At 46.6% G+C, this 26,410-nt stretch overlaps 1 protein-coding gene and 1 long non-coding RNA gene across 3 annotated transcripts in view; one reads left to right on the forward strand and one right to left on the reverse strand.

Annotated features, from left to right (window-relative positions):
• LOC121322883 overlaps positions 1-4,248 on the reverse strand; it is a 10,596-nt gene extending 6,348 nt beyond the window's left edge. Inside the window, exon 1 of the long non-coding RNA XR_005951104.1 lies at positions 3,908-4,248. This is a non-coding gene — a long non-coding RNA (uncharacterized LOC121322883). The remainder of the gene's footprint in view (positions 1-3,907) is intronic.
• LOC121322881 (sodium- and chloride-dependent creatine transporter 1-like) overlaps positions 1-25,157 on the forward strand; it is a 26,667-nt gene extending 1,510 nt beyond the window's left edge. The window contains exons 2-15 of one of the 2 annotated variants that reach the window (XM_041263385.1): positions 3,555-3,686; positions 9,718-9,942; positions 14,744-14,875; positions 15,602-15,869; positions 16,965-17,097; positions 18,001-18,135; positions 18,544-18,647; positions 19,117-19,241; positions 21,606-21,718; positions 21,812-21,949; positions 22,757-22,859; positions 23,413-23,513; positions 24,070-24,240; positions 24,395-25,157. In XM_041263385.1, the coding sequence (XP_041119319.1) occupies positions 3,555-3,686; positions 9,718-9,942; positions 14,744-14,875; positions 15,602-15,869; positions 16,965-17,097; positions 18,001-18,135; positions 18,544-18,647; positions 19,117-19,241; positions 21,606-21,718; positions 21,812-21,949; positions 22,757-22,859; positions 23,413-23,513; positions 24,070-24,240; positions 24,395-24,526 (2,012 nt within the window). In that variant the 3' untranslated portion in view covers positions 24,527-25,157. The remainder of the gene's footprint in view (positions 1-3,554; positions 3,687-9,717; positions 9,943-14,743; positions 14,876-15,601; positions 15,870-16,964; positions 17,098-18,000; positions 18,136-18,543; positions 18,648-19,116; positions 19,242-21,605; positions 21,719-21,811; positions 21,950-22,756; positions 22,860-23,412; positions 23,514-24,069; positions 24,241-24,394) is intronic. The other variant, XM_041263386.1, reaches the window with a different exon arrangement.
• Positions 25,158-26,410: the final 1,253 nt, after the last annotated feature.

Genomic DNA, 26,410 nt, shown 5'->3' on the forward strand with positions numbered 1-26,410 from the left:
GCCTCTCTCCCCTGTGATGAGGACCGCAGGTCTGACTGTCTCAATGCCTGCCTCTCTCCCCTGTGACGAGGACTGCAGGTCTGTCTGTCTCCCTGCCTGCCTCTCTCCCCTGTGACGAGGACCGCAGGTCTGTCTGTCTCCCTGCCTGCCTCTCTCCCCTGTGATGAGGACCGCAGGTCTGTCTGTCTCCCTGCCTGCCTCTCTCCCCTGTGACGAGGACCGCAGGTCTGTCTGTCTCCCTGCTTACCTCTTTCCTCTGCAGCATCCAGGGAACCATCAATCACAAGCATGATGTGATTTCTACACAGAGTGCCACCGTTCTCTCTCTCTCTCTCTCTCTCTCTCTCTCTCTCTCTCTCTCTCTCTCTCTCTCTCTCTCTCTCTCAGAGGAGTCTACTAGAGAAGACGAAGTTAGCCAAGACGTCTCCGCTCTCCTCTCAAGAGAATCCAGGTTTAAGTTTAGTATTTTTTTTCGAAATAACCGTACTGTACTATTATATATATATAATATGTATAATATATATATATATATATATATTATATCTGTATATGTATTGCCAAAGCATTTACATATAAATAAAACAGACACACATTAATAATACAATTAGATATATTATTTTCTTTATATAGTTACAGTACATTTTTTATGTTGTATCTCTCATGTTGTGGCATTTGTATTGTGCAGCCAGCTGTGCTGTGGCTTTGCTCTCTCCCACTACTGCACTGAGGCTGGACTGTTTGTCTAGCTGTGGGAAGTCAGGGGCCTGGCTTGTGAATCGAGGGAAGAGATCATCTCTGACTTGCCTGTGTTTTATACAGTCCAGAGCACAGTGCTGTTCTGTTTCAATCTCCTCCTATTCACAATGCCCACAATACTCTGGGTTTCCTCCTCTAGATTGTGCTCACTAAGCCTGCCAATGTCCTCCGCAGTTTTGGGTCTTTTATTTCACCCAGATATTGGGTATTGGAATATTCTCTGTTCAGTGTGGTGCAGCTCCAGCTTGTTCTGGGTGTTGATTTGCTCTCTCCAGGTATTGTGTGATGGAATATTCTCTGTTCAGTGTGGTGCAGCTGCAGCTTGTTCTGGGTGTTGATTTGCTCTCTCCAGGTATTGTGTGATGGAATATTCTCTGTTCAGTGTGGTGCAGCTGCAGCTTGTTCTGGGTGTTGATTTGCTCTCTCCAGGTATTGTGTGATGGAATATTCTCTGTTCAGTGTGGTGCAGCTGCAGCTTGTTCTGGGTGTTAATTTGCTTTCTCCAGGTGTTTATGTAATCTCTTTTTAATGCTGACACTATTGCCTTGACCTGGGGGGGCTATGTTCTCTTTGTGGTATTGTAAAGCAGCTCAGTGCTGTCTGTGTGGCTCAGCTCCCTGAGTTTCAGAGTCAGAGTGGGGCTGTGTCAAGGTTCAGTTCCAGGCTCTGCTCTCTTTTAAATTGTAAGGAGTCTGGATCACATTGTTTTAAGTGGATCCAGAATTTGAGGACTCTTTTTTGAAGTGCAAGTATCAGAGGGAAACGTCCAAGTTCAGCTCTACAGCCGTTGTTGGGAGTGTTTCTGTCTGTTTAAAATGTTTTTACAGAATTGTAGGTGAAATTGTTCCGTTGGACTTTTTTCCAGTTTCTCGAGATGAGGAAATAGAGCTGGACCCCAGATTGCATTGCCATACAGTAGAATGAGCAGGATCACACTGTCAAAAAGTTTCGTCCACATTTCTATTGATGGATTTAAGTGACAGATTAATTTTTTCTTTATTTTATTGCCAGATTTAGATGCCCTGATGAGCTGATTACTAGACCCAGGTAGTTGTATTTTGTTATGTGTTCTATTACATTTCTATTAATAGTGAACTGGAATTTATTTCCCTGCAGTTTGGTTTTTTTTCTGGAAAATTATTATTTTAGTTTTATCTGGGTTCATTTCTAGGGCCCAGCATTTACAGTATCACTCCAGTGTAGTGAGTTTCTGCTGGTGGCCTGTTGCTGTGGGTGACAGTAGCTGTGGGTCGTTTATGACAAGTCCTGGGTCAGGGGACTGGTCCAGATCTGTGCTCAGTTGGTTTATTTATAAATTTAAAAAGTGTTGGGCTGAGACAGCAGGCTTGTCTCACTCCTTTACCCTCTGTGAAGGAATCTCCTCTGGACCGCATTGCTTGCTTGCTTTCTCTCTCTCTCTCTCTCTCTCTCTCTCTCTCTCTCTCTCTCTCTCTCTCTCTCTCTCTCTCTCTCTCTCTCTCTCTCTCTCTCTCTCTCTCTTTGGGTTTAATCTGTTTTTACAGGAGGAAAAACACTGTTTAGATTTTTTTGTTTTTATTTACATTTTATGATCCTTTTATCTGGTTAAAATCTGTTTTTAAAGGAGAACATGATGTTTTTTAGGATTTTATGCTGTTGACTGGGGAGGTTTCCCTGGAGCCAGCATGTATCTTAATTGTGTTGTATTTTACCTTATTGTTATTTAATGGATTTTAATTGCAATTATTTAATAAAGGATCTTAAAAGTCTCAGTCTGTCTGTCTCTCTCTCTCTCTCTCAATGACCTTCAGCCAAGTTGACTGAGACAGTGTTCCATAGCAACAATGGAGTCTTGCCCACTGTGATCACAGGGCTCCAAGATTAGCAAGGAATGTTTCCAAAGGAGGATAATCTTTTTTTATTTTATTTTACTTCCCCAGAGTGCTGGGTGCTATGCTGTGTTTAGTGTGCAGGTGGAGCTCCTGACAGCAGTGTGTTTGTGGGGCAGCCTGTCCCTATTGGGTGCTGTGTTGTGCTGTGCTGTGCTTTGCTGTGTCTAACGGTGCAGGTGTAGCTCCTGACCGCAGTGTGTTTGTGGGGTAGGTGTGTCCCTGTTGGGTGCTGTGCTGTGCTGTGTTGTGCTGTGCTGTGCTGTGCTGTGCTGTGTTGTGCAGGTGCAGCCGAGGACTGACGTCCACAAACAACCCATCCACACAGGACAACCCCCTGTTGGGTGCTGTGCACGAACGACACGACACTGACACTGATTGCCTAACGTTCGCCTCTCGAGGACTGGCGTCACACAAACACCCGTCCCCCATCCACAACAGGGTATACCCCGACACGACCACAACGCAACACAACACGGACACGACACGACACATTGCTGTGCCACGTTCACCTCGAGTGCTGTGGACTGGGCGTCACACAAACACCCCATCCACAGTGTGTTTGTATACCCAGGTGACACGACGCAATTGGGTGCTGTGCTTGCACACTGTGCACTGACGGTGCAAGTGGAGCTCCTGACCGCAGTGTGTTTGTGGGGTCACACAACACCCCAAGGTTACCCACTTGACACTGTTGTGCAGTGGTTTGCTGGTCCACACATGACACATTACCAACATGTGCTGTGCTGCGTTGTGTTGTGCTGTGCTGTGCTGTGTCTTGCGGTGCAAGTGGAGCTCCTGACCGCAGTGTGTTTGTGGGGTAGGTGTGTCCCTGTTTGGTGCTGTGTTGTGTTGTGTTGTGCTGTGTTGTGCTGTGCTGTCTCTAACGGTGCAGGTGGAGCTCCTGACCGCAGTGTGTTTGTGGGGTAGGTGTGTTCCTGATCCCGTACCTGCTGATCGTATTTGTCAGGGGGATACCAGTGTTCTTCCTGGAGGTGGCGCTCGGACAGTTCATGAAGCAGGGAGGAGTCTCCGCCTGGAACATCGCCCCGCTCTTCAAAGGTAACATCTCCACCAGGTGGCGCTAGATACCTGGCTTTGAATCAACCAGAAACTTTTTTTTTTTTATGAGAAAACCTTCTACTGTATCTAACAGAGCCCAAAAGTTGTATCATAATGCTGCCGGTATATCTGTGTGTGGGCAGGTATTACTATCAATTTAAGGACTAAATCTTACAAAATGTCCCCATATAGCACAGCATCAGTAATATTCCACCCTGTACCCAGCAGAGCTGCATCAGTAATATTCCACCCTGTATCCAGCAGAGCTGCATCAGTAATATTCCACCCTGTATCTATCAGAGCATCAGTAATATTCCACCCTGTATCCAGCAGAGCTGCATCAGTAATATTCCACCCTGTACCCAGCAGAGCTGCATCAGTAATATTCCACCCTGTATCCAGCAGAGCATCAGTAATATTCCACCCTGTATCCAGCAGAGCTGCATCAGTAATATTCCACCCTGTACCCAGCAGAGCTGCATCAGTAATATTCCACCCTGTACCCAGCAGAGCTGCATCAGTAATATTCCACCCTGTACCCAGCAGAGCTGTATCAGTAATATTCCACCCTCTACCTATCTGAGCATCAGTAATATCCACCCTGTACCCAGCAGAGCTGCATCAGTAATATTCCACGCTGTACCCAGCAGAGCTGCATCAGTAATATTCCACCCTGTACCTATCTGAGCATCAGTAAGGGTGGAGCTGATTTTGTTCAGTTAGAACACAACAGCTTTTGGGGCTGGCGGCTCGCTGTGTGGTAGCCTGTGTGGCTGGCTGGCTGGTGTGTTGGTGGCTTGCTTGCTGTGTGGCTGGCTTGCAGTGTGGCTGGCTATGTGCAGTGCAGCTCCTGATCACCTCCCATACAATACTCAGGCATGGTGTGTTTAAACTGACAGTCTTGTTTGTTCATTTTTCTGTTTGCTTATTTATTTCTGTATTTATTTATTTGTTTGATTGTTATGGTTAGTGTTACGTATTGATTTGATTTTCATGTGCACTGAAACACTTTGCTTTATTCCAATGATAAAATAAAGAAAATTCAAAGAAGTGGATGTTGCAGTTTGTTGAGGAGGAGGGGTTATTGCTGGATCATACTGAAGGAACCAAACAGGATAACAGGATCAACCAACGATCATTGGGGTGCAGTTTTGCAATATGTGAAAGGTGAAAGAAAGGACAGAATGTTCTATCACACCCTTAGGTTGAGTCAGAGTCAGATGACTGGGGACAGAGGAAGGGTAGAAAGAGAAGTGCTATGTTTGCTTAACCATAAAATGTTAATCTTAATCTTAACTGGTTTCTGAAATGAATATAACAAATGCAACGGAGGGGGGGGGGTGGGGGGGGTGTAAGGGTTAGGCGTGCCAAATCCTGATAGGAGCAAGGGATTTTATGTAGAAACTATATAACCCATGTACATGCTTTACCCCTGCAGAATACACTGGTTACTGATAAAGTGACCGTTATTCTCCGGAGCGCTCTGTTGTTTGATGACCACTGCAATAAACCTTTGATGCAACAGCCGGTGTGATTGATTGTCTCTGAACATCCCTGCACTTTATTTTGCGACCCTACAATTCCTGAATGCTACAGCATCTCTGAATATCTGGGTCTGAAGAGGAAGGAAAGCCACGCTGCCTTCCTGCAGCTTGGTAAAGCTTGGCCAGTCACTACTGGCCGTGTGTTGTAAAGAGAACACATGTGTGATACAGGCATGGTGAAGACAGTGAGTATGCTGGGGAGGTGAGCTCACTGTTTGTATCATGAGAAGGGAGATTTGCCCATTCCACTTTAAATACTTGAAAATCTCACAGCAGCCTTGCTGGATTTCTTATTAAGAGCACACATTGTGATGCCAGTTTGAAATCTGAACAAGACCACTGCCAGCACCAGGGATGAAGAAAGAGACATTCATATACAAAGAGAACAAGAGAGACAGGTCTTCAGTTGAAGAGTAAGGGAGATGGAAAGCTCTATTAAGAATCGGTCTTGTGCAGCTATTGGTAGCTATGGAATCAGCAGTAAAAACTCTGCTGGTAGAAACATCTGCCTGAATATGTATTCATGAAAATGTCTGGTCATGAGCAATGGTAATGCTGTATCAGACGAGGTGGACATGCTAGTGAATTTGGTTGAGGGATGTGTTTTATGAAGGCAGTGATCTGGACACACACGTATGCAGGACCGCTGCTCCCTGTATGTAGTATGTATGTAGTACTAGAGGCGCAAAACAATTATATCCCTAAAGTAGACAAATCTAAATGTAAAACTAAATTGCCAAAATGGTTTAATAGATCAATTAAAAAATATTCAGTGAAAAAAGGCACTTTACAGAGCATTAAAAAAGGACCAAAAAGAAAGTACGCAGAAAGAGTACACAGAACTGCAAACGCAAGTCAAAAAGGAAGTTAGAAAGGCCAAGAGAGAAATAGAAATAAACATTGCTAAGGGAGCTAAAACCAATTCCAAATGTTTTTCCAATATTACAACAGCAAGAGAACATTCAAAGAGGAGATTAAATGTTTAAGAGATACAAATGGCAAAATCGTAGAGGAAGAAAAAAAAATAGCAAATATGTTAAATGATTACTTTTCACAAGTTTTTACAAAGGAAGATACCGACAACATGCCCCACATGTCATCCAGTTCCTATCCAGTTTTAAATAACTTTAGCATAACTGAGGCAGAAGTGTTAAAGGGACTAGGAGCTCTTAAAATAAACAAATCCCCTGGGCCGGATGAGATCCTCCCAGTAGTACTCAAAGAAATGAAAGAAGTAATTTACAAACCGCTAACCAAGATCATGCAGCAGTCTCTTGACACAGGGGTGGTACTGACAGACTGGAAAATTGCAAACGTAATACCGATCCACAAAAAGGGAAACAAAACTGAACCAGGTAACTACAGACCAGTAAGCCTGACTTCTATTATATGCAAACTTATGGAAACTATAATAAGATCCAAAATGGAAAATTACCTATATGGTAACAGGGTACTGGGAGACAGTCAACATGGTTTTAGGAAAGGGAGATCGTGCCTAACTAACTTGCTTGATTTTTTTGAGGATGCAACATCGATAATGGATAATTGCAAAGCATATGACATGGTTTATTTAGATTTCCAGAAAGCTTTTGACAAAGTCCCGCACAAAAGATTAATTCTCAAACTGAACGCAGTTGGGATTCAAGGAAACACATGTACATGGATTAGGGAGTGGTTAACATGTAGAAAACAGAAAGTACTGATTAGAGGAAAAACCTCAGAATGGAGTGTGGTAACCAGCGGTGTACCACAGGGATCAGTATTAGGTCCTCTGCTATTCCTAATCTACATTAATGATTTAGATTCTGGTATAGTAAGCAAACTTGTTAAATTTGCAGACGACACAAAAGTAGGAGGAGTGGCAAACACTGTTGCAGCAGCAAAGGTCATTCAAAATGATCTAGACAAGATTCAGAACTGGGCAGACACATGGCAAATGACATTTAATAGAGAAAAGTGTAAGGTACTGCACGCAGGAAATAAAAATGTACATTATAAATATCATATGGGAGATATTGAAATTGGAGAAGGAATCTATGAAAAAGACCTAGGAGTTTTTGTTGACTCAGAAATGTCTTCATCTAGGCAATGTGGGGAAGCTATAAAAAAAGGTTAACAAGATGCTCGGATACATTGTGAAAAGTGTTGAATTTAAATCATGGGAAGTAATGTTAAAACTGTACAATGCACTTGTAAGACCTCATCTTGAATATTGTGTTCAGTTCTGGTCACCTCGCTATAAAAAAGATATTGCTGCTCTAGAAAGAGTGCAAAGAAGAGCGACCAGAATTATTCCGGGCTTAAAAGGCATGTCATATGCAGACAGGCTAAAAGAATTGAATCTGTTCAGTCTTGAACAAAGAAGACTACGTGGCGACCTAATTCAAGCATTCAAAATTCTAAAAGGTATTGACAGTGTCGACCCAAGGGACTTTTTCAGCCTGAAAAAAGAAACAAGGACCAGGGGTCACAAATGGAGTTTAGAAAAAGGGGCATTCAGAACAGAAAATAGGAGACACTTTTTTACACAGAGAATTGTGAGGGTCTGGAATCAACTCCCCAGTAATGTTGTTGAAGCTGACACCCTGGGATCCTTTAAGAAGCTGCTTGATGAGATTTGGGGATCAATAAGCTACTAACAACCAAACGAGCAAGATGGGCCGAATGGCCTCCTCTCGTTTGTAAACTTTCTTATGTTCTTATGTTCTTATGTATGTTATGTAACCTCTCAGCTTAAATAACTCAATTGGGAGAGCATTAGCGCAAATACACTAATCTCCTTTAGAAACAAAACAAATATATATATATATATATATATATATATATATATATATATATATATATATATATATATATATATAGTCATGCTGTCAGATCAGCAGTCACTGACACTGAGCATGGAAGCTGCAGCATGCTGGACACAATTAAGGTGCGGTCTCCAATTTCACACACAACACTTGCAAAATATTACAAATATAACAATACATTTTTATATAGCACCTTTCCTAGTGGACCACCATCACAATGCACGTTACAAAACACGAGACTATGGTGTGTGAACAATGCATCACCTGCAGTCACTTACAAAAATGTCTCACCCAAAATATGGAGCACAAGTGACTTGCGCAGGTCACACAGTGAGTCACTGGCTGAGTTAAGATTTGAAGTAGGGACCTCCTGCTTATAAGCTTGTTTCTTTAACCACAGGACCACACAGCTTATAAATGTTCTGAGCTCTTTCCAGTCAACACAACAAACCTCATTGTAATGGGGTAGGTGGCAGTTTTACAACAGCAGTAACTGTTGATGAAAGGGTTGAAAACCACTGCTCTATGATATTGAAATGCAGTTCTGTTGTGCGAGTCTGATGAGGCGCTTCTATGAGAGGAGCCAGTGAAGGCGTGTGGGCGGTTCAACTCCCTCCCTGTCGGCGGTACTGCATGCTACACGAAGCTCATTCCTCGTTTCTTCCAGGGATTGGTGCGGTCCGTGCAGACACAAAGACTTCTGCTTCATGGCATTGCTGCTCGCTCGATCAGCACACTAGCGTCTAGCGTCTCACTGAACTGTTGTCGGTTCTCCGCCTCATCAATGAGGTACTTCAGACTCACATTCAAGTGCTTCGTCGATTGCTTCTGAATCAAATCTGCACGGTGCATTTTTTAATATATATTTTTTAAACATAAAAACTAATAATTGTGTATGACAGTTAGATTTATATATAAAATATTTGTATTACATTTTTAAAAATACAAATATAATAATAAAAAAATCGCGCTTTTATAAATCTCTGTCAGAGGTGGTACCACCATTCCAAAGTGTCACATTATTATTATTATTATTATTATTATTATTATTATTATTATTATTATATTATTATTATTATTATTAATAATAATAATAATAATAATAATAATAATAATTAGAATCGTCTTATGACAGCAATACAAGCACTAATGTTCGTTCGTATACAGTCACTATAAAGACTTGTCTCAAGGCTGAGTCGTCTGAACAGGATTGACGTCCCAGTGATAACAACCTGCAGGGTTTGAATTTCTGGGACCTGTAGTAATGTACTATGTATATATATATAATATATATATATATATATATATATATATATATATGTGTGTTATGAAATCAGTGTGCTTGGAATTCCTGTGCCTGCCTGTGTGTGTGTGTGTGTGTGTGTGTGTGTGTGTGTGTGTTTATATCTATATTATGTGTAGGCAGGTGTGTTTATATCTGTATTGTGTGTGACTGTGTGTATGTGTGCGCATGGAGTGCCTGCATGCCCTTTTTGCTTTGTATCTCTGTGCTGGTCAGTCTGTGAATCCGTCTGCTGTTAAAACAAACTCTCAGCTAACAGCTATTCAAATGATCTCCATTGGTTATAGTAGCTGTCTAGAATGTGGAGTAACTGGAGGGGCTGGAGTGAGAGCTGGAGTAAGGTACTGTCACAGAGAGCTGTCTGTCTGTCACTGCAGGAGGCAGTGTCTTGCCAGAGGAGGGGGAGGGAGCAGACTTATTCTCGGAGGACATGGCGGTGGTCTCCCCCCTGGTGGTCCCGGGAATGGGGGAGACGAAGATCCCCGTCCCAGAGAGGGAGACCTGGACCCGGCAAATGGACTTCATCATGTCCTGTGTGGGCTTCGCTGTGGGGCTGGGCAATGTCTGGAGGTTCCCCTACCTCTGCTACAAGAATGGAGGCGGTAAGGAAGAAATGCCTGCACAGGGTCTGGTTCCAGTAAACTCACAATCCTCTCTGCATGCAGATATATAGAACAACCCCCTCTATCTGCCCTCCTGTTCACTCCCCTCTTCATAGTCTCCAGATCTGGCTTTAGAACTCATGTTATCTGTGAGTTCAGATCTGGCTACAGTACTATTGTTATCTGTGTGTTCAGACCTGGCTTCAGTACTCATGTTATCTTTAGGGTTTAAAAACAGGAAGCTTGAAAGATGAGTCAATTCCAAACAGTGATGCGCAACCCTTCTTTTACCTTGAACAGGACGAATCATTTTAAGTTCCTTTCCTGAAACCGTGTGAGCGTGCAAGATAGTGTGCGTGTGAGTGTGCGAGTGAGCGTGCGTGTGAGTGTGCGAGTGAGTGTGCGTGTGAGTGTGCGAGTGAGTGTGCGTGTGAGAGTGCGAGTGAGTGTGCGAGTGAGTGAGCGTGTCAGTGTGCGAGTGAGTGTGCGAGTGAGTGTGCATGTGAGTGTGCGAGTGAGTGAGCGTGTTAGTGTGAGACTCCTGTTCCACACAAGAGCACTGGAAGCCCTTTCTGCTTTTACATGCTACAAGTCAATCTGATCTGAAAGGACTGTCCTTCCCAGCACTGGTTTGCTCTATAGCAGTGCCTGGCACTTTAAATGTGTTTAAATGTTAAATGATCTGGTGGCTCATTGCGGTAAGTTTGAACGGAACCCAAGTTTAATAAATCACTCGCTCACATGCTGCATTCCTGCTGGAGCCCTGGAGAGGGATTGAATTGAATAGCTGCTCAGCGGTCCTGACAGATTTACTGCTGGCATTGACATTGTGAACTGCTCCCCAGTATTGCATAGTGGAGAGAGCAGAGCAGAGCTGTATAGCAGAGTGGACAGAGCAGAGCTGTACAGCAGAGTGGAGAGAGCAGATCTGTATAGCAGAGTGGAGAGAGTAGAGCTATATAGCAGAGTGGAAAGAGCAGAGCAGAGCAGCGCTGTACAGCAGAGTGGAAAGAGCAGAGCAGAGCTGTACAGCAGAGTGGAGAGAGCAGAGCTGTACAGCAGAGTGGAGAGAGCAGAGCTGTACAGCAGAGTGGAGAGAGCAGAGCTGTACAGCAAAGTGGAGAGAGCAGATCTGTATAGCAGAGTGGAGAGAGCAGAGCTATATAGCAGAGTGGAGAGAGCAGAGCAGAGCAGCGCTGTACAGCAGAGTGGAAAGAGCAGAGCAGAGCTGTATAGCAGAGTAGAGAGAACAGAGCAGAGTGAAGAGCAGAGCAGAGCTACGCCTGCCTGTCTCCCCTGTGACGAGGACCGCAGGTCTGTCTGTCTCCCTGCTTACCTCCTTCCTCTGCAGCATCCAGGGAACCATCAATCACAAGCATGATGTGATTTCTACACAGAGTGCCACCGTTCTCTCTCTCTCTCTCTCTCTCTCTCTCTGTCTCTCTCAAGTCCAAATTCAAATAAAAAAAAGCTTTATTGGCATGACATTATATATATATATATATATATATATATATATATATATATATATATATATATATATAGTATTGCCAAAGCATTTACATATAAATAAAACAGACACACATTAATAATACAATTAGATATATTATTTTCTTTATATAGTTACAGTACATTTTTTATGTTGTATCTCTCATGTTGTGGCATTTGTATTGTGCAGCCAGCTGTGCTGTGGCTTTGCTCTCTCCCACTACTGCACTGAGGCTGGACTGTTTGTCTAGCTGTGGGAAGTCAGGGGCCTGGCTTGTGAATCGAGGGAAGAGATCATCTCTGACTTGCCTGTGTTTTATACAGTCCAGAGCAAAGTGCTGTTCTGTTTCAATCTCCTCCTATTCACAATGCCCACAATGCTCTGGGTTTCCTCCTCTAGATTGTGCTCACTAAGCCTGCCAATGTCCTCCTCAGTTTTGGGTCTTTTATTTCACCCAGATATTGGGTATTGGAATATTCTCTGTTCAGTGTGGTGCAGCTCCAGCTTGTTCTGGGTGGTGATTTGCTCTCTCCAGGTATTGTGTGATGGAATATTCTCTGTTCAGTGTGGTGCAGCTGCAGCTTGTTCTGGGTGTTGATTTGCTCTCTCCAGGTATTGTGTGATGGAATATTCTCTGTTCAGTGTGGTGCAGCTGCAGCTTGTTCTGGGTGTTGATTTGCTCTCTCCAGGTATTGTGTGATGGAATATTCTCTGTTCAGTGTGGTGCAGCTGCAGCTTGTTCTGGGTGTTGATTTGCTCTCTCCAGGTATTGTGTGATGGAATATTCTCTGTTCAGTGTGGTGCAGCTGCAGCTTGTTCTGGGTGTTGATTTGCTCTCTCCAGGTATTGTGTGATGGAATATTCTCTGTTCAGTGTGGTGCAGCTGCAGCTTGTTCTGGGTGTTGATTTGCTCTCTCCAGGTATTGTGTGATGGAATATTCTCTGTTCAGTGTGGTGCAGCTGCAGCTTGTTCTGGGTGTTGATTTGCTCTCTCCAGGTATTGTGTGATGGAATATTCTCTGTTCAGTGTGGTGTAGCTCCAGCTTGTTCTGGGTGTTAATTTGCTTTCTCCAGGTGTTTATGTAATCTCTTTTTAATGCTGACACTATTGCCTTGACCTGGGGGGGCTATGTTCTCTTTGTGGTATTGTAAAGCAGCTCAGTGCTGTCTGTGTGGCTCAGCTCCCTGAGTTTCAGAGTCAGAGTGGGGCTGTGTCAAGGTTCAGTTCCAGGCTCTGCTCTCTTTTAAATTGTAAGGAGTCTGGATCACATTGTTTTAAGTGGATCCAGAATTTGAGGACTCTTTTTTGAAGTGCAAGTATCAGAGGGAAACGTCCAAGTTCAGCTCTACAGCCATTGTTGGGAGTGTTTCTGTCTGTTTAAAATGTTTTTACAGAATTGTAGGTGAAATTGTTCCGTTGGACTTTTTTCCAGTTTCTCGAGATGAGGAAATAGAGCTGGACCCCAGATTGCATTGCCATACAGTAGAATGGGCAGGATCACACTGTCAAAAAGTTTCGTCCACATTTCTATTGATGGATTTAAGTGACAGATTAATTTTTTCTCTATTTTATTGCCAGATTTAGATGCCCTGATGAGCTGATTACTAGACCCAGGTAGTTGTATTTTGTTGTGTGTTCTATTACATTTTTATTAATAGTGAACTGGAATTTATTTCCCTGCAGTTTGGCTTTTTTTCTGGAAAATTATTATTTTAGTTTTATCTGGGTTCATTTCTAGGGCCCAGCATTTACAGTATCACTCCAGTGTAGTGAGTTTCTGCTGGTGGCCTGTTGCTGTGGGTGACAGTAGCTGTGGGTCGTTTATGACAAGTCCTGGGTCAGGGGACTGGTCCAGATCTGTGCTCAGTTGGTTTATTTATAAATTTAAAAAGTGTTGGGCTGAGACAGCAGGCTTGTCTCACTCCTTTACCCTCTGTGAAGGAATCTCCTCTGGACCGCATTGCTTGCTTGCTTTCTCTCCTCTCTCTCTCTCTCTCTCTCTCTCTCTCTCTCTCTCTCTCTCTCTCTCTCTCTCTCTCTCTCTCTCTTTGGGTTTAATCTGTTTTTACAGGAGGAAAAACACTGTTTAGATTTTTTTGTTTTTATTTACATTTTATGATCCTTTTATTTGGTTAAAATCTGTTTTTAAAGGAGAACATGATGTTTTTTAGGATTTTATGCTGTTGACTGGGGAGGTTTCCCTGGAGCCAGCATGTATCTTAATAGTGTTGTATTTTACCTTATTGTTATTTAATGGATTTTAATTGCAATTATTTAATAAAGGATCTTAAAAGTCTCAGTCTGTCTGTCTCTCTCTCTCTCTCTCTCAATGACCTTCAGCCAAGTTGACTGAGACAGTGTTCCATAGCAACAATGGAGTCTTGCCCACTGTGATCACAGGGCTCCAAGATTAGCAAGGAATGTTTCCAAAGGAGGATAATCTTTTTTTATTTTATTTTACTTCCCCAGAGTGCTGGGTGCTATGCTGTGTTTAGTGTGCAGGTGGAGCTCCTGACAGCAGTGTGTTTGTGGGGCAGCCTGTCCCTGTTGGGTGCTGTGTTGTGCTGTGCTGTGCTGTGCTGTGTCTAACGGTGCAGGTGTAGCTCCTGACCGCAGTGTGTTTGTGGGGTAGGTGTGTCCCTGTTGGGTGCTGTGCTGTGTTGTGCTGTGCTGTGCTGTGTTTAGTGTGCAGGTGGAGCTCCTGACTGCAGTGTGTTTGTGGGGTAGGTGTGTCCCTGTTGGGTGCTGTGCTGTGCTGTGCTGTGCTGTGCTGTGTTTAGTGTGCAGGTGGAGCTCCTGACTGCAGTGTGTTTGTGGGGTAGGTGTGTTCCTGTTGGGTGCTGTGCTGTGCTGTGCTGTGCTGTGCTGTGCTGTGCTGTGCTGTGCTGTGCTGTGCTGTGCTGTGCTGTGCTGTGTCTAACGGTGCAAGTGGAGCTCCTGACTGCAGTGTGTTTGTGGGGTAGGTGTGTCCCTGTTGGGTGCTGTGCTGTGCTGTGTTGTGCTGTGCTGTGCTGTGCTGTGTCTAACGGTGCAGGTGTAGCTCCTGACCGCAGTGTGTTTGTGGGGTAGGTGTGTCCCTGTTGGGTGCTGTGCTGTGTTGTGTTGTGCTGTCCTGTGCTGTGCTGTGCTGTGCTGTGCTGTGCTGTGCTGTGTCTAACGGTGCAGGTGGAGCTCCTGACTGCAGTGTGTTTGTGGGGTAGGTGTGTCCCTTTTGGGTGCTGTGCTGTGCTGTGTTGTGTTGTGCTGTGCTGTGCTGTGCTGTCTCTAACGGTGCAGGTGGAGCTCCTGACTGCAGTGTGTTTGTGGGGTAGGTGTGTTCCTGATCCCGTACCTGCTGATCGTATTTGTCGGGGGGATACCAGTGTTCTTCCTGGAGGTGGCGCTCGGACAGTTCATGAAGCAGGGAGGAGTCTCCGCCTGGAACATCGCCCCGCTCTTCAAAGGTAACATCTCCACCAGGTGGCGCTAGATACCTGGCTTTGAATCAACCAGAAACATTTTTTTTTATGAGAAAACCTTCTACTGTATCTAACAGAGCCCAAAAGTTGTATCATAATGCTGCTGGTATATCTGTGTGTGGGCAGGTATTACTATCAATTTAAGGACTAAATCTTACAAAATGTCCCCATATAGCACAGGGTAGAAACTTCTGAAAAAAATGACGTTGTGGGGACGTTGACACTTTGTAAAACACCTTTTTAAGAACTAAGTATGTCTTCAAAAAATAAAAATAAAACGGCCAAAATACTTAGTTCGTTGTTGACTTTCACCCTGTGTGGCGATTTGTCTAACAGAAGTTAGAAAAACTAATTAAAAATATAGTGAGAGTAGATATATAGGAATGCAAATGTGTGTGTGTATTGTGCAGAGGCTCTGGTGTAACCCTGTGTGTGTGTGTGTGTATTGTGCAGAGGCTCTGGTTTAACTCCGTGTGTGTGTGTGTGTATTGTGCAGAGGCTCTGGTGTAACCCTGTGTGTGTGTGTGTGTATTGTGCAGAGGCTCTGGTGTAACCCTGTGTGTTTATGTGTGTGTGTGTGTGTGTTGTGCAGAGGCTCTGGTGTGTGTGTGTGTGTGTGTGTGTGTGTGTGTGTGTGTGTGTGTGTGTGTGTGTGTGTGTGTGTGTGTATTGTGCAGAGGCTCTGGTGTAACCCTGTGTGTGTGTCTGCAGGTCTAGGCGTCTCCTCTATGGTCATTGTGTTCTTCTGCAACACTTATTACATCATGGTCCTGGTGTGGGGGCTGTACTACCTGCTGCACTCCTTCACTGACCCTCTGCCCTGGGCCACCTGCGGAAACACCTGGAACACTGCAAACTGCACCCAAGTCTTCCGTGGCGACGGCTGCTACAACAGCTCTACCAGCAGCAATGCATCAGCCTTCAACAGCAGCTGTGAGGAGCTGGTGGGCCAGCGCTCCCCCATCATAGAGTTCTGGGAGTGAGTAGAGTCAGGAGCTCCCCCATCATGGAGTTCTGGGATTGAGTAGAGTCAGGAACCTCTCTTCTAATGGTAAAAGACACCTTGCCCATGCCCATGACAGATACATGGTGAAAAGTGTTGAACTTAAATCAAGGGAAGTAATGTTAAAACTGTACAATGCACTAGTAAGACCTCATCTTGAATATTGTGTGCAGTTCTGGTCACCTCGCTATAAAAAAGATATTGCTGCTCTAGAAAGAGTGCAAAGAAGAGCGACCAGAATTATTCCGGGCTTAAAAGGCATGTCATATACAGACAGGCTAAAAGAACTGAATCTGTTCAGTCTTGAACAAAGAAGACTATGTGGCGACCTAATTCAAGCATTCAAAATTCTAAAAGGTATTGACAGTGTCGACCCAAGGGACTTTTTCAGCCTGAAAAAAGAAACAAGGACCAGGGGTCACAAATGGAGATTAGACAAAGGGGCATTCAGAACAGAAAATAGGAGGCACTTTTTTACACAGAGAATTGTGAGGGTCTGGAATCAACTTCTCAGTAATGTTGTTGAAGCTGACACCCTGGGATCCTTCAAGAAGCTGCTTGATGAGATTTTGGGATCAATAAGCTACTAACAACCAAACGAGCAAGATGAGCCTGAATGGCTTCCTCTCGTTTGTAAACTTTCTTATGTTCTTATGTTCTTAGTAGAGTTGTGTGATCTCCAGGAAGGGCAGGCTGAGGCTCTGGCTCTGTCCTCCTTGCCCTCCACTCTGGCTGCTGCCAGGCTCCATGCAAGAGACTTGGAGTGGGTGCTTCTTTAGTTTAGTACAGAATAGTTTTGGAGCTGGTCACTCTCAAGGAATGTGTAATGACTTGGACAGAAGGGAATGTGTTTAATGGTCTTGCATGGTGCTGAGTGGCTGTGCTTATGCATGTATTATGCATTTCTCTGTATTTGAAGTTTTATGGATTTTCTTGTTGTTACTGCATCTTGTAAAGCACTTTGTGGTGGTGGTCAACAATGAAAGACGCTATATAAAATAAAGATTGATTGAATGTGTTTAATGAAATACTGCATGGTGCTGAGTGTAATAACAGACTTCACACTTTCAGGAACAAAGTTCTGCGTATCTCTGGAGGTTTGGATGAGCCAGGAAATATCAACTGGGAGATGACCCTCTGTCTTCTTGCCACCTGGATCACTGTCTACTTCTGTGTCTGGAAAGGGGTGAAGTCCTCAGGGAAGGTAAATGCCAGGGGGTGCTGCTTGATTACACCTGCAGGCAGTATGATGAACTGGAACAGGAGCTCCCTCCATCTCACAGGCTTCACAGCGCTGTCTGAGTGCAGAGCAGCATTGTGAATAAATATGGATGTATAGAGTAGTTCACTCCTTACTAAGCTGGGCTTGTCTTTGCTATACTTGTAAACCAACCCCCCCCCCCCCCCCCCCCCCCCCGATCAAGAATGTAAGTGAATTAACGAGAGACCCCTGAAGAATGTTCTCAGAGCAGAGAATTAAGAGCTTTGTAGTCTGAACAAGGGGGTCTCTGAAATGCTTGGGAATAAACGGCTTCTATTTTACATCTCAAGGTTTCAGCCACTGCAGAAATGCTGACCTCTTGAGCTGGGAGCTGAGTGACACATCTGAACTCCTGTCTACACGTCCTGGAATCCCTCTGGGAGTTTATGTCCAGGCAGTAGAGGGTAGGGGTGAAGCTGTCCAGACAGTAGAGGGTAGGGATGAGGATGTCCAAGCAGTAGAGGGTAGGTTTGGGGATGTCCAGGCAGTAGAGGGTAGGGGTGAGGATGTCCAAGCAGTAGAGGGTAGGTTTGGGGATGTCCAGACAGTAGAGGGTAGGGGTGAGGCTGTCCAGGCAGTAGAAGGTAGAGGTGAGGATGGTCCAGACAGTAGAGGGTAGGGGCAAGCATGTTCAGGCAGTAGAGGGTAGGGGTGTCTCACTTTGTACAGGTACTCCTTCCTGTTCCCAGGGCTGCATTGTGACACTTTGTGTTGCAATGTTTAAGCATATCAGACATATTAGGTGCCATTGAACAGTGATGAAGGCAGTCACCAGAATGTGTGTTTCCTTGACTTGCATCCCTGTTGTCTTCTCTCCTCAATGAAAGCTGTCCCCTCTCTGTGCAGGTGGTGTACTTCACAGCTCTATTTCCTTACCTGGTGCTTGCTGTTCTCCTGGCCCATGGTGTGACTCTGCCAGGGGCTCTTGATGGCATTATTTACTACCTGAAGCCTGACTGGTCCAAGTTGGGTGAAGCACAGGTCAGTGTGGGAGACGGGAGGACAGTCCCTGAGCGCTGGCTTGATCCAACACACAGACACTTTCTGGAGACTATTAAAACAAATTCTTTGTGACATTTTCAATGTTCAAACATCAAAACATAAACACTTGCTGTCTGTCTCCCTGGATCCCTATGTCTGTATCACTCGCTCTCTGTATCACTCCCTCCCTGGATCCCTCTCTCTCTGTATCACTCTCTCCATGTCACTCTCTCTGCATCACTCACTCTCCCTGTATTACTCTCTTTATCACTCTCTGTATCATTCTCCCTGTATCACGCTTTCCCTGTGTCACTCTCTCCCTGTATCACACTCTCCATGTCACTCTCTCCCTGTGTCACTATCTCTGTATCACTCTCTCCCTGTATCTCTCTCTCTCTCTGTCTCTAGGTTTGGATTGATGCTGGAACTCAGATCTTCTTCTCTTATGCGATTGGTTTGGGGGCTCTGACTGCCTTGGGCAGCTACAACCGCTTCCACAACAACTGCTACCAGTAAGTGAGTCTGCACTGTTCTGTGCTATGATGCTATACCCTGTGCTGTGTTGTCCTGCATGTGCTGTGCTGTGATGCCCTGCCCTGTGCTGTGCTGTGCCCTGTGTTGTGATGCCCTGCCCCGTGCTGTGCAGTGCTGTGATGCCCTGCCCCGTGCTGTGTTGTGCTGTGATGTCCTGCCCTGTGCTATGCTGTGATGCCTTGCCCTTTGCTTTGCTGTGATGCCTTGCCCTTTGCTGTGCTGTGATGCCCTGCCCTGTGCTGTGATGCCCTGCCCAGTGCTGTGCTGTGATGCTCTGCCCTGTGTTGTGCTGTGCTGTGATGTGCTGTGCTGTGATGCTCTGCCCTGTGCTGTGATGCTCTGCCCTGTGCTGTGCTGTGGTGCCCTGCCCTGTTTTCATCTCCTATATTGTACTGTACTGTACTGTTTTTATCTGCCTGTTACTGAAGTGTGCCCCTCCTGTCTCAGGGATGCCTATGTCCTGGCCGTTATTAACAGTGGGACCAGTTTCTTTGCTGGCTTCGTGGTCTTCTCTGTGCTGGGCTTCATGGCATCTGAGCAGGGGGTCGATATCTCCAGGGTGGCTGAATCCGGTGAGACCATCCCATCCCATCTCATCCCATCCCAGTTTGTAGTTAGTCTGGCCAGTGAGAGACTCTCTGTGCATCCCAATCCATCCCATCCCAGCTTGAAGTTAGTCTTTATGTTTCAAGGTGTTTTCAGATGCTATAACTGCTGGTGTTGTGTATTTTTGGAAAGCTCCAGTTGTGCAGACTCTGAGGTATACCAAGAGCCTTTATGTTCATTTGAGGTGAAATATTTGAACTACATGGGACTTTAGTATTTTGTACCAACAGACAGAGAGCTTTATCCTGATTGCTTCTGTAGTAAACTACATTGTCACTGAATCTGAGCAGTGTGGAAAGGGTTAAACGCACACTCAGCTCAGTGGGACGAGGCAGTGTTAGGGTTCTGTAACTAATTCCTAAATGAGAAAAAATGCGAGAGAAACATTTTGTCCACATTGTGGAATTGATAATGCATGAGAAGCTGTGCCACCATGACGACAGGGAGCTCTGGACTTTGTATGAACCCAGGAATGTGGAATTTAAAACCTTGTTAATAGCATTTAATCCAGTGATTACATTCTCCTGCCTGTGGAGTGAAATATTAAACTGTGTTTCACAGCCCACAGTCCCAGCAAGGCACCATGTGGACCAGGAGTCTGTCTGAGTCTAACCAGAGGAAGAGCTGGGTCACAAACAGACACTCACACACTCACACTCACATTCACACACCCACACTAACACACATTCACATTCACACAGACTCACATTCACACACTTACACACTCACTAACATTCACACACACTCACACACACACACACACACACACACACACACTCACACACACACACACACTCACATACACACACACACTCACTCACATTCACACTCACTCACTCACACTCACACTCACACACACACACACACTCACCCACATTCACACTCACCCACATTCACACACACTCATTCACACACACTCACACACTCACTCACACTCACACACACTCACACACACACACACACACACACACACACACACACACACACACACACACACACACACACACACACACACACACACACACACACACACACACACACTCACACACACACAATCATACACTCACCCACACACTCACCCACATTCTCACACACTCACACACACTCATACATTCACACACTCGCTCACATTCACACACCCACACTCACACACATTCACACACACACTCACACTCACACACACTCGCACTCACATTCACACATACTCATACACTCACACACACACACACATTCACACAAACTCACTCACACACTCACCCACACTCACATTCACACACCCACACTCACTCACACTAACACACACTCACATACACACATAAGCACACAAATATGAGTGCACATACACACACACACCCACAAATATAAATGTACATACACATACGTGTGTGTGCATGCGTTTTGTTACCATTACAGCAAAAATAAATGTTTTTCTTTCTTTTTTTTGAGAAATAAAAAGCGTATATACTGGAAGTGCTACACTCTGACGGTGTGGTGATAATGAATAACGACACTGGAGAGTTCAATACTCAAATCCAAATTAACTTTATTCCTGAAACAACAATAGACAATAGAACAGGCATGTGGGGATACTGCCAGTGCGTCAGTAACAATCAATCAGTTTCTTGGTGTGCTGAATCTATATCCCACCCAGCGTCTCTCCTTAGCTACTGGAGGCTTTCTTCCCTGTACTATAGTCCCATTACAAAAGCATCTTGAGTTCTAGTGCCGCGTTGTTCAGCATGTGAAATATATCAGTCCTCAGGAGGCAGTCTCTCTCTTCCCCTCTCCTTCTCCCTCCTGGCTGATTCTCTGCTCTCCTCTCCCAGGTCCCTGGCTGGTGTTCACTGTCTCTCCTGGCTGATTCTCTACTCTCCTTTCCCAGGTCCCGGGCTGGTGTTCACTGTCTCTCCTGGCTGATTCTCTACTCTCCTTTCCCAGGTCCCGGGCTGGTGTTCACTGTCTCTCCTGGCTGATTCTCTTCTCTCCTCTCCCAGGTCCCGGTCTGGTGTTCACTCTCTCTCCTGGCTGATTCTCTGCTCTCCTCTCCCAGGTCCTGGGCTGGTGTTCACTGTCTCTCCTGGCTGATTCTCTACTCTCCTTTCCCAGGTCCCAGGCTGGTGTTCACTGTCTCTCCTGGCTGATTCTCTTCTCTCCTCTCCCAGGTCCCGGGCTGGTGTTCACTGTCTCTCCTGGCTGATTCTCTTCTCTCCTCTCCCAGGTCCCGGGCTGGTGTTCACTGTCTCTCCTGGCTGATTCTCTTCTCTCCTCTCCCAGGTCCCGGGCTGGTGTTCACTGTCTCTCCTGGCTGATTCTCTGCTCTCCTCTCCCAGGTCCTGGGCTGGTGTTCATTGCGTACCCCAAGGCTGTGACTCTGATGCCTCTCGCTCCTTTCTGGGCCACTCTCTTCTTCTTCATGCTGCTCATCCTGGGGCTCGACAGCCAGGTACCCAGAGTTTTAACCCTGCACTGTAAACACAGACTAACCCTAAAACACAACCCTGCTCTACACTCACTTCGTCTCTCTCCCTCTGCACAGTTTGTGGGAGTGGAGGGCTTCATTACTGGGATTATGGACATGATCCCCAATTCTGTGTCTGGCTCTGTGCGCAGAGAGGCCGTTGTGGCGATCTGCTGCTTCATCTGCTTCATTATTGACCTCTCCATGGTGAACGAGGTAAGCCCCGCCTCTTACACTCTCCTCTGAGGAGTTAATAATGGAGTCCTGTTTGAATGAACAGAAACCTCTTTAATTTAATTTACTAAACCTCTCTCCCCTCCTCTCTCCCCACTCCTCCTCTTCCTCCTCTCTACTCCTCTCCTTCCTTCCCTCTCCCCTCAACTCTACCACTCTCCTCCTCTGCTCTCCTCTCCTCTATCCTGTCCAATCCACCTCTCCTTCTCTCCTCCTCCTCTCTCCCCCTCTGCTTTCTTCCCCTCTCCCCTCACCTCTTCTGCTTTTCTCTCCTCTCCCCTCTCCCCCTCTCTCTCTCTCTCCTCCTCCCCTCTCACCTCCTCTTCTCCTCTCTCCTCCCCTCTTCCCTCTCCTCCTTTGCTCTCCTCTCCATCTCTGCTCTTCTCTCCTCTCCCTCTCCTCCTCTCCTTTCCCCTCTCCTCCTCTGCTTTCCTCTCCTTTCCCCTCTGCTCTCCTCTCCTCTCTGCTCCCTCTCCCCTTCTCTTTCTCTCCTCCTCTCCTCCCTCTCCCCTCTCCCTCCTCTCCTCCTTTGCTCTCCTCCCCTCATCTCCTCTCTCCTCCCCTCTCCCCTCTTCTCCTCTCCCTCCTCTCCCCCTCTCCTCCTCTGCTCTCCTCCTCTCCTCTTCTCCTTTCCCCTCCTATTCTTCTCCCCTCTCCTCTGCTCTCCTCTCTTCTCCTCTCTTCTTCTCTTCTCCTCTCCACTGCTCTCCTCTCTTTTCCTCCTCTGCTCTCCTCTCTTTTCCTCCCTCTCCCCCTCTCCTCTTCTCCTCTCCCCTCTCCTCTCTCCAGGGCGGGATATTCGTGTTCCAGCTCTTCGATTATTACTCAGCCAGTGGAATTACTTTGCTTTGGCAGGCCTTCTGGGAGTGTGTGGTGGTGGCCTGGGTCTATGGTAAGGGAGTGGGCAGGGCGGGTGTGTGGCTGTGTCTATGGGAAGGGAGTATGCAGGGTGGGTGTGTGGCTGGGTGTATGGTAAGGGAGCAGGCACTGTGGGTGTGTGGATGGGTCTATGGGAATGGAGCGAGCAGGGCAGGTGTATGGCTTGGTCTATGGTAAAGGAGTGGGCAGGGAAGGGTGAGTGTGTGGCTGGGTCTATGGGAAGTGAGGGACGGGCAGGGCGGTGTGTGGCTGGGTCTTTGGGAAATGGAGCATGCAAGGCAGGTGTGTGGCTGGTTCTGTGGGAATGGAGCAGGCAGGGCGGGTGTGTGGCTGGGTCTGTGGAAATGGAGCATGCAAGGCGGGTGTGTGGCTGGGTCTGTGGGAATGGAGCGGGCAGGGTGGATGTGTGGTTGTGTCTATGATAAGGGAGCTGGTAGGGCGGGTGTGTTGCTGGGTCTTATTTAAGGGAGTGGGCATGGCGGGTTTGTGGCTAGGTCAATGTGAAGGGAGCAGTCAGTGCGGGGTGCATATACTCATATTGTATTTAGCTCTCCCTGTGTGTGCAGGGGCTGATCGCTTCATGGATGATATTGCCAGGATGATTGGATACCAGCCCATGACCTTGGTGAAGTGGTGCTGGGCGTTCATCACCCCCTGCATCTGCATGGTGAGTACACAGGACCGTCGAGCGCTGGGTTAATCAGGGCTGGAGCTGGAAGCAACTGTTGCCTTCTTGTTACTCACAGTTGGAGCTGCCCTGTGCCCTCCGTAGAACTGCAGGGCGTCCCAGCCACTGACATGGGCTCAGGGTAAGGCAGCTTTAAACAAGGATGCTTGAGGTAGGACGAGGGAATTGAGGAGTGAAAATTCTGAATTCTTTAGAAACAGATTGAACAAAATTGATTTTGTTTGATTTCACTTCCGTGTTATTTCTATCTGCACGTGTTAATGCTGTGTTTGTGCAGACCTCATTGTGTGTCATATGGCTGTCTTTGTGTGTCTGTCTGTCTGTCTCTCTGTCTGTCTATCTCTGTCTGTCAATTTCTCTCTCTGTCTCTCTCTCATATTCACATATACATCACTCACACACTCTCTCACACTCACACTGTATTAGGGCACAGAATTGCTGTTCTCATGTGTTGGAGCCTTGCTGCAGTCCAGGTTCAGTGTTGTATGCAGCGTGGCTCCAGTGAAATACTTGTGTGTGTGTCTGTGCTCCTCAGGGGATCTTCCTGTTCCAAGTGGTGAACTACAGACCGGTGAGCTACAACTCCAGCTACGTTTACCCCTGGTGGGGGGAGGCTGTGGGCTGGTGCCTGGCACTGTCCTCCATGCTGTGCATCCCTGTCACCGTGCTCTTCAAAATGCTGAGCTGCAAGGGCTCACTGCTGGAGGTCAGTTAGTCTGCCTGTCTGGCTGTCTAGCTGTCTCTATCCATCAGTCAGTCTGTATATCCCTGGAATATAGAAGAAGCCTCTCTCTATAAAGAACCCTGCTAAGGTTCCACTGTGTTTTCAGTAACTGAATGACTCCTCCATGTCTTGGCAGCGCTGGCAGCACCTCATCACCCCAGTGTGGGGACATCATCACTTGGAGTACCTTGCACACGAGTCTGAGGCCAAGCTGCTGCCTCCATCGGGCCTGGAGAAATCCACCCTGCTCTTTGAGACAGTCATCTAGGGGCGGCACCCTGCTTCATCACAGCAGCCTGTGTGTGTGTGTGTGTGTGTGTGTGTGTGTGTGTGTGTGTGTGTGTGTGTGTGTCTGGGTGGGTGGGTGTCCCATCAAAACGCACACAGAGACACACACATACAAACACACACATACAGATATGATACCTAGCCCCTAACCTCAAGTGGGAAAAATCTCCTCACCTGACTGAAGTTGTTTGAATACCAACATCTCTCCCTCCCCTGTTCTCTTCCACTCCCCCCTCTCTCTCCCTCCCTATGAGGCCTTGATAATAGAGCGTACTGTGCAGTGAGTCTGGAGCCCCTGATAATAGAGCGTACTGTGCAGTGAGTCTGGAGCCCCTGATAATAGAGCTTGCTGTGCAGTGAGTCTGGAGCCCCTGATAATAGAGCTTGCTGTGCAGTGAGTCTGGAGCCCCTGATAATAGAGCGTACTGTGCAGTGAGTCTGGAGCCCCTGATAATAGAGCGTACTGTGCAGTGAGTCTGGAGCCCCTGATAATAGAGCGTACTGTGCAGTGAGTCTGGAGCCCCTGATAATAGAGCTTGCTGTGCAGTGAGTCTGGAGCCCCTGATAATAGAGCTTGCTGTGCAGTGAGTCTGGAGCCCCTGATAATAGAGCTTGCTGTGCAGTGAGTCTGGAGCCCCTGATAATAGAGCTTGCTGTGCAGTGAGTCTGGAGCCCCTGATAATAGAGCTTGCTGTGCAGTGAGTCTGGAGCCCCTGATAATAGAGCTTGCTGTGCAGTGAGTCTGGAGCCCCTGATAATAGAGCTTGCTGTGCAGTGAGTCTGGAGCCCCTGATAATAGAGCTTGCTGTGCAGTGAGTCTGGAGCCCCTGATAATAGAGCTTGCTGTGCAGTGAGTCTGGAGCCCCTGATAATAGAGCTTGCTGTGCAGTGAGTCTGGAGCCCCTGATAATAGAGCGTACTGTGCAGTGAGTCTGGAGCCCCTGATAATAGAGCTTGCTGTGCAGTGAGTCTGGAGCCCCTGATAATAGAGCTTGCTGTGCAGTGAGTCTGGAGCCCCTGATAATAGAGCTTGCTGTGCAGTGAGTCTGGAGCCCCTGATAATAGAGCTTGCTGTGCAGTGAGTCTGGAGCCCCTGATAATAGAGCTTGCTGTGCAGTGAGTCTGGAGCCCCTGATAATAGAGCTTGCTGTGCAGTGAGTCTGGAGCCCCTGATAATAGAGCGTACTGTGCAGTGAGTCTGGAGCCCCTGATAATAGAGCTTGCTGTGCAGTGAGTCTGGAGCCCCTGATAATAGAGCTTGCTGTGCAGTGAGTCTGGAGCCCCTGATAATAGAGCTTGCTGTGCAGTGAGTCTGGAGCCCCTGATAATAGAGCTTGCTGTGCAGTGAGTCTGGAGCCCCTGATAATAGAGCTTGCTGTGCTCTGTGTGTCTGGAGCCCCTGATAATAGAGCTTGCTGTGCAGTGAGTCTGGAGCCCCTGATAGTACAGTGAATCTGGGCGAGAGGGCTCAGCCAGTGAGATCTGCTCCTGTGCTCTGTGTGTCTGGAGCCCCTGATAATAGAGCTTGCTGTGCAGTGAGTCTGGAGCCCCTGATAGTACAGTGAATCTGGGCGAGAGGGCTCAGCCAGTGAGATCTGCTCCTGTGCTCTGTGTGTCTGGAGCCCCTGATAATAGAGCTTGCTGTGCAGTGAGTCTGGAGCCCCTGATAGTACAGTGAATCTGGGCGAGAGGGCTCAGCCAGTGAGATCTGCTCCTGTGCTCTGTGTGTCTGGAGCCCCTGATAATAGAGCTTGCTGTGCAGTGAGTCTGGAGCCCCTGATAGTACAGTGAATCTGGGCGAGAGGGCTCAGCCAGTGAGATCTGCTCCTGTGCTCTGTGTGTCTGGAGCCCCTGATAATAGAGC

Source organism: Polyodon spathula, chromosome 11 (genome assembly GCF_017654505.1).
Source record: "Polyodon spathula isolate WHYD16114869_AA chromosome 11, ASM1765450v1, whole genome shotgun sequence".
NCBI classification, from domain to species: Eukaryota; Metazoa; Chordata; class Actinopteri; order Acipenseriformes; family Polyodontidae; genus Polyodon; species Polyodon spathula.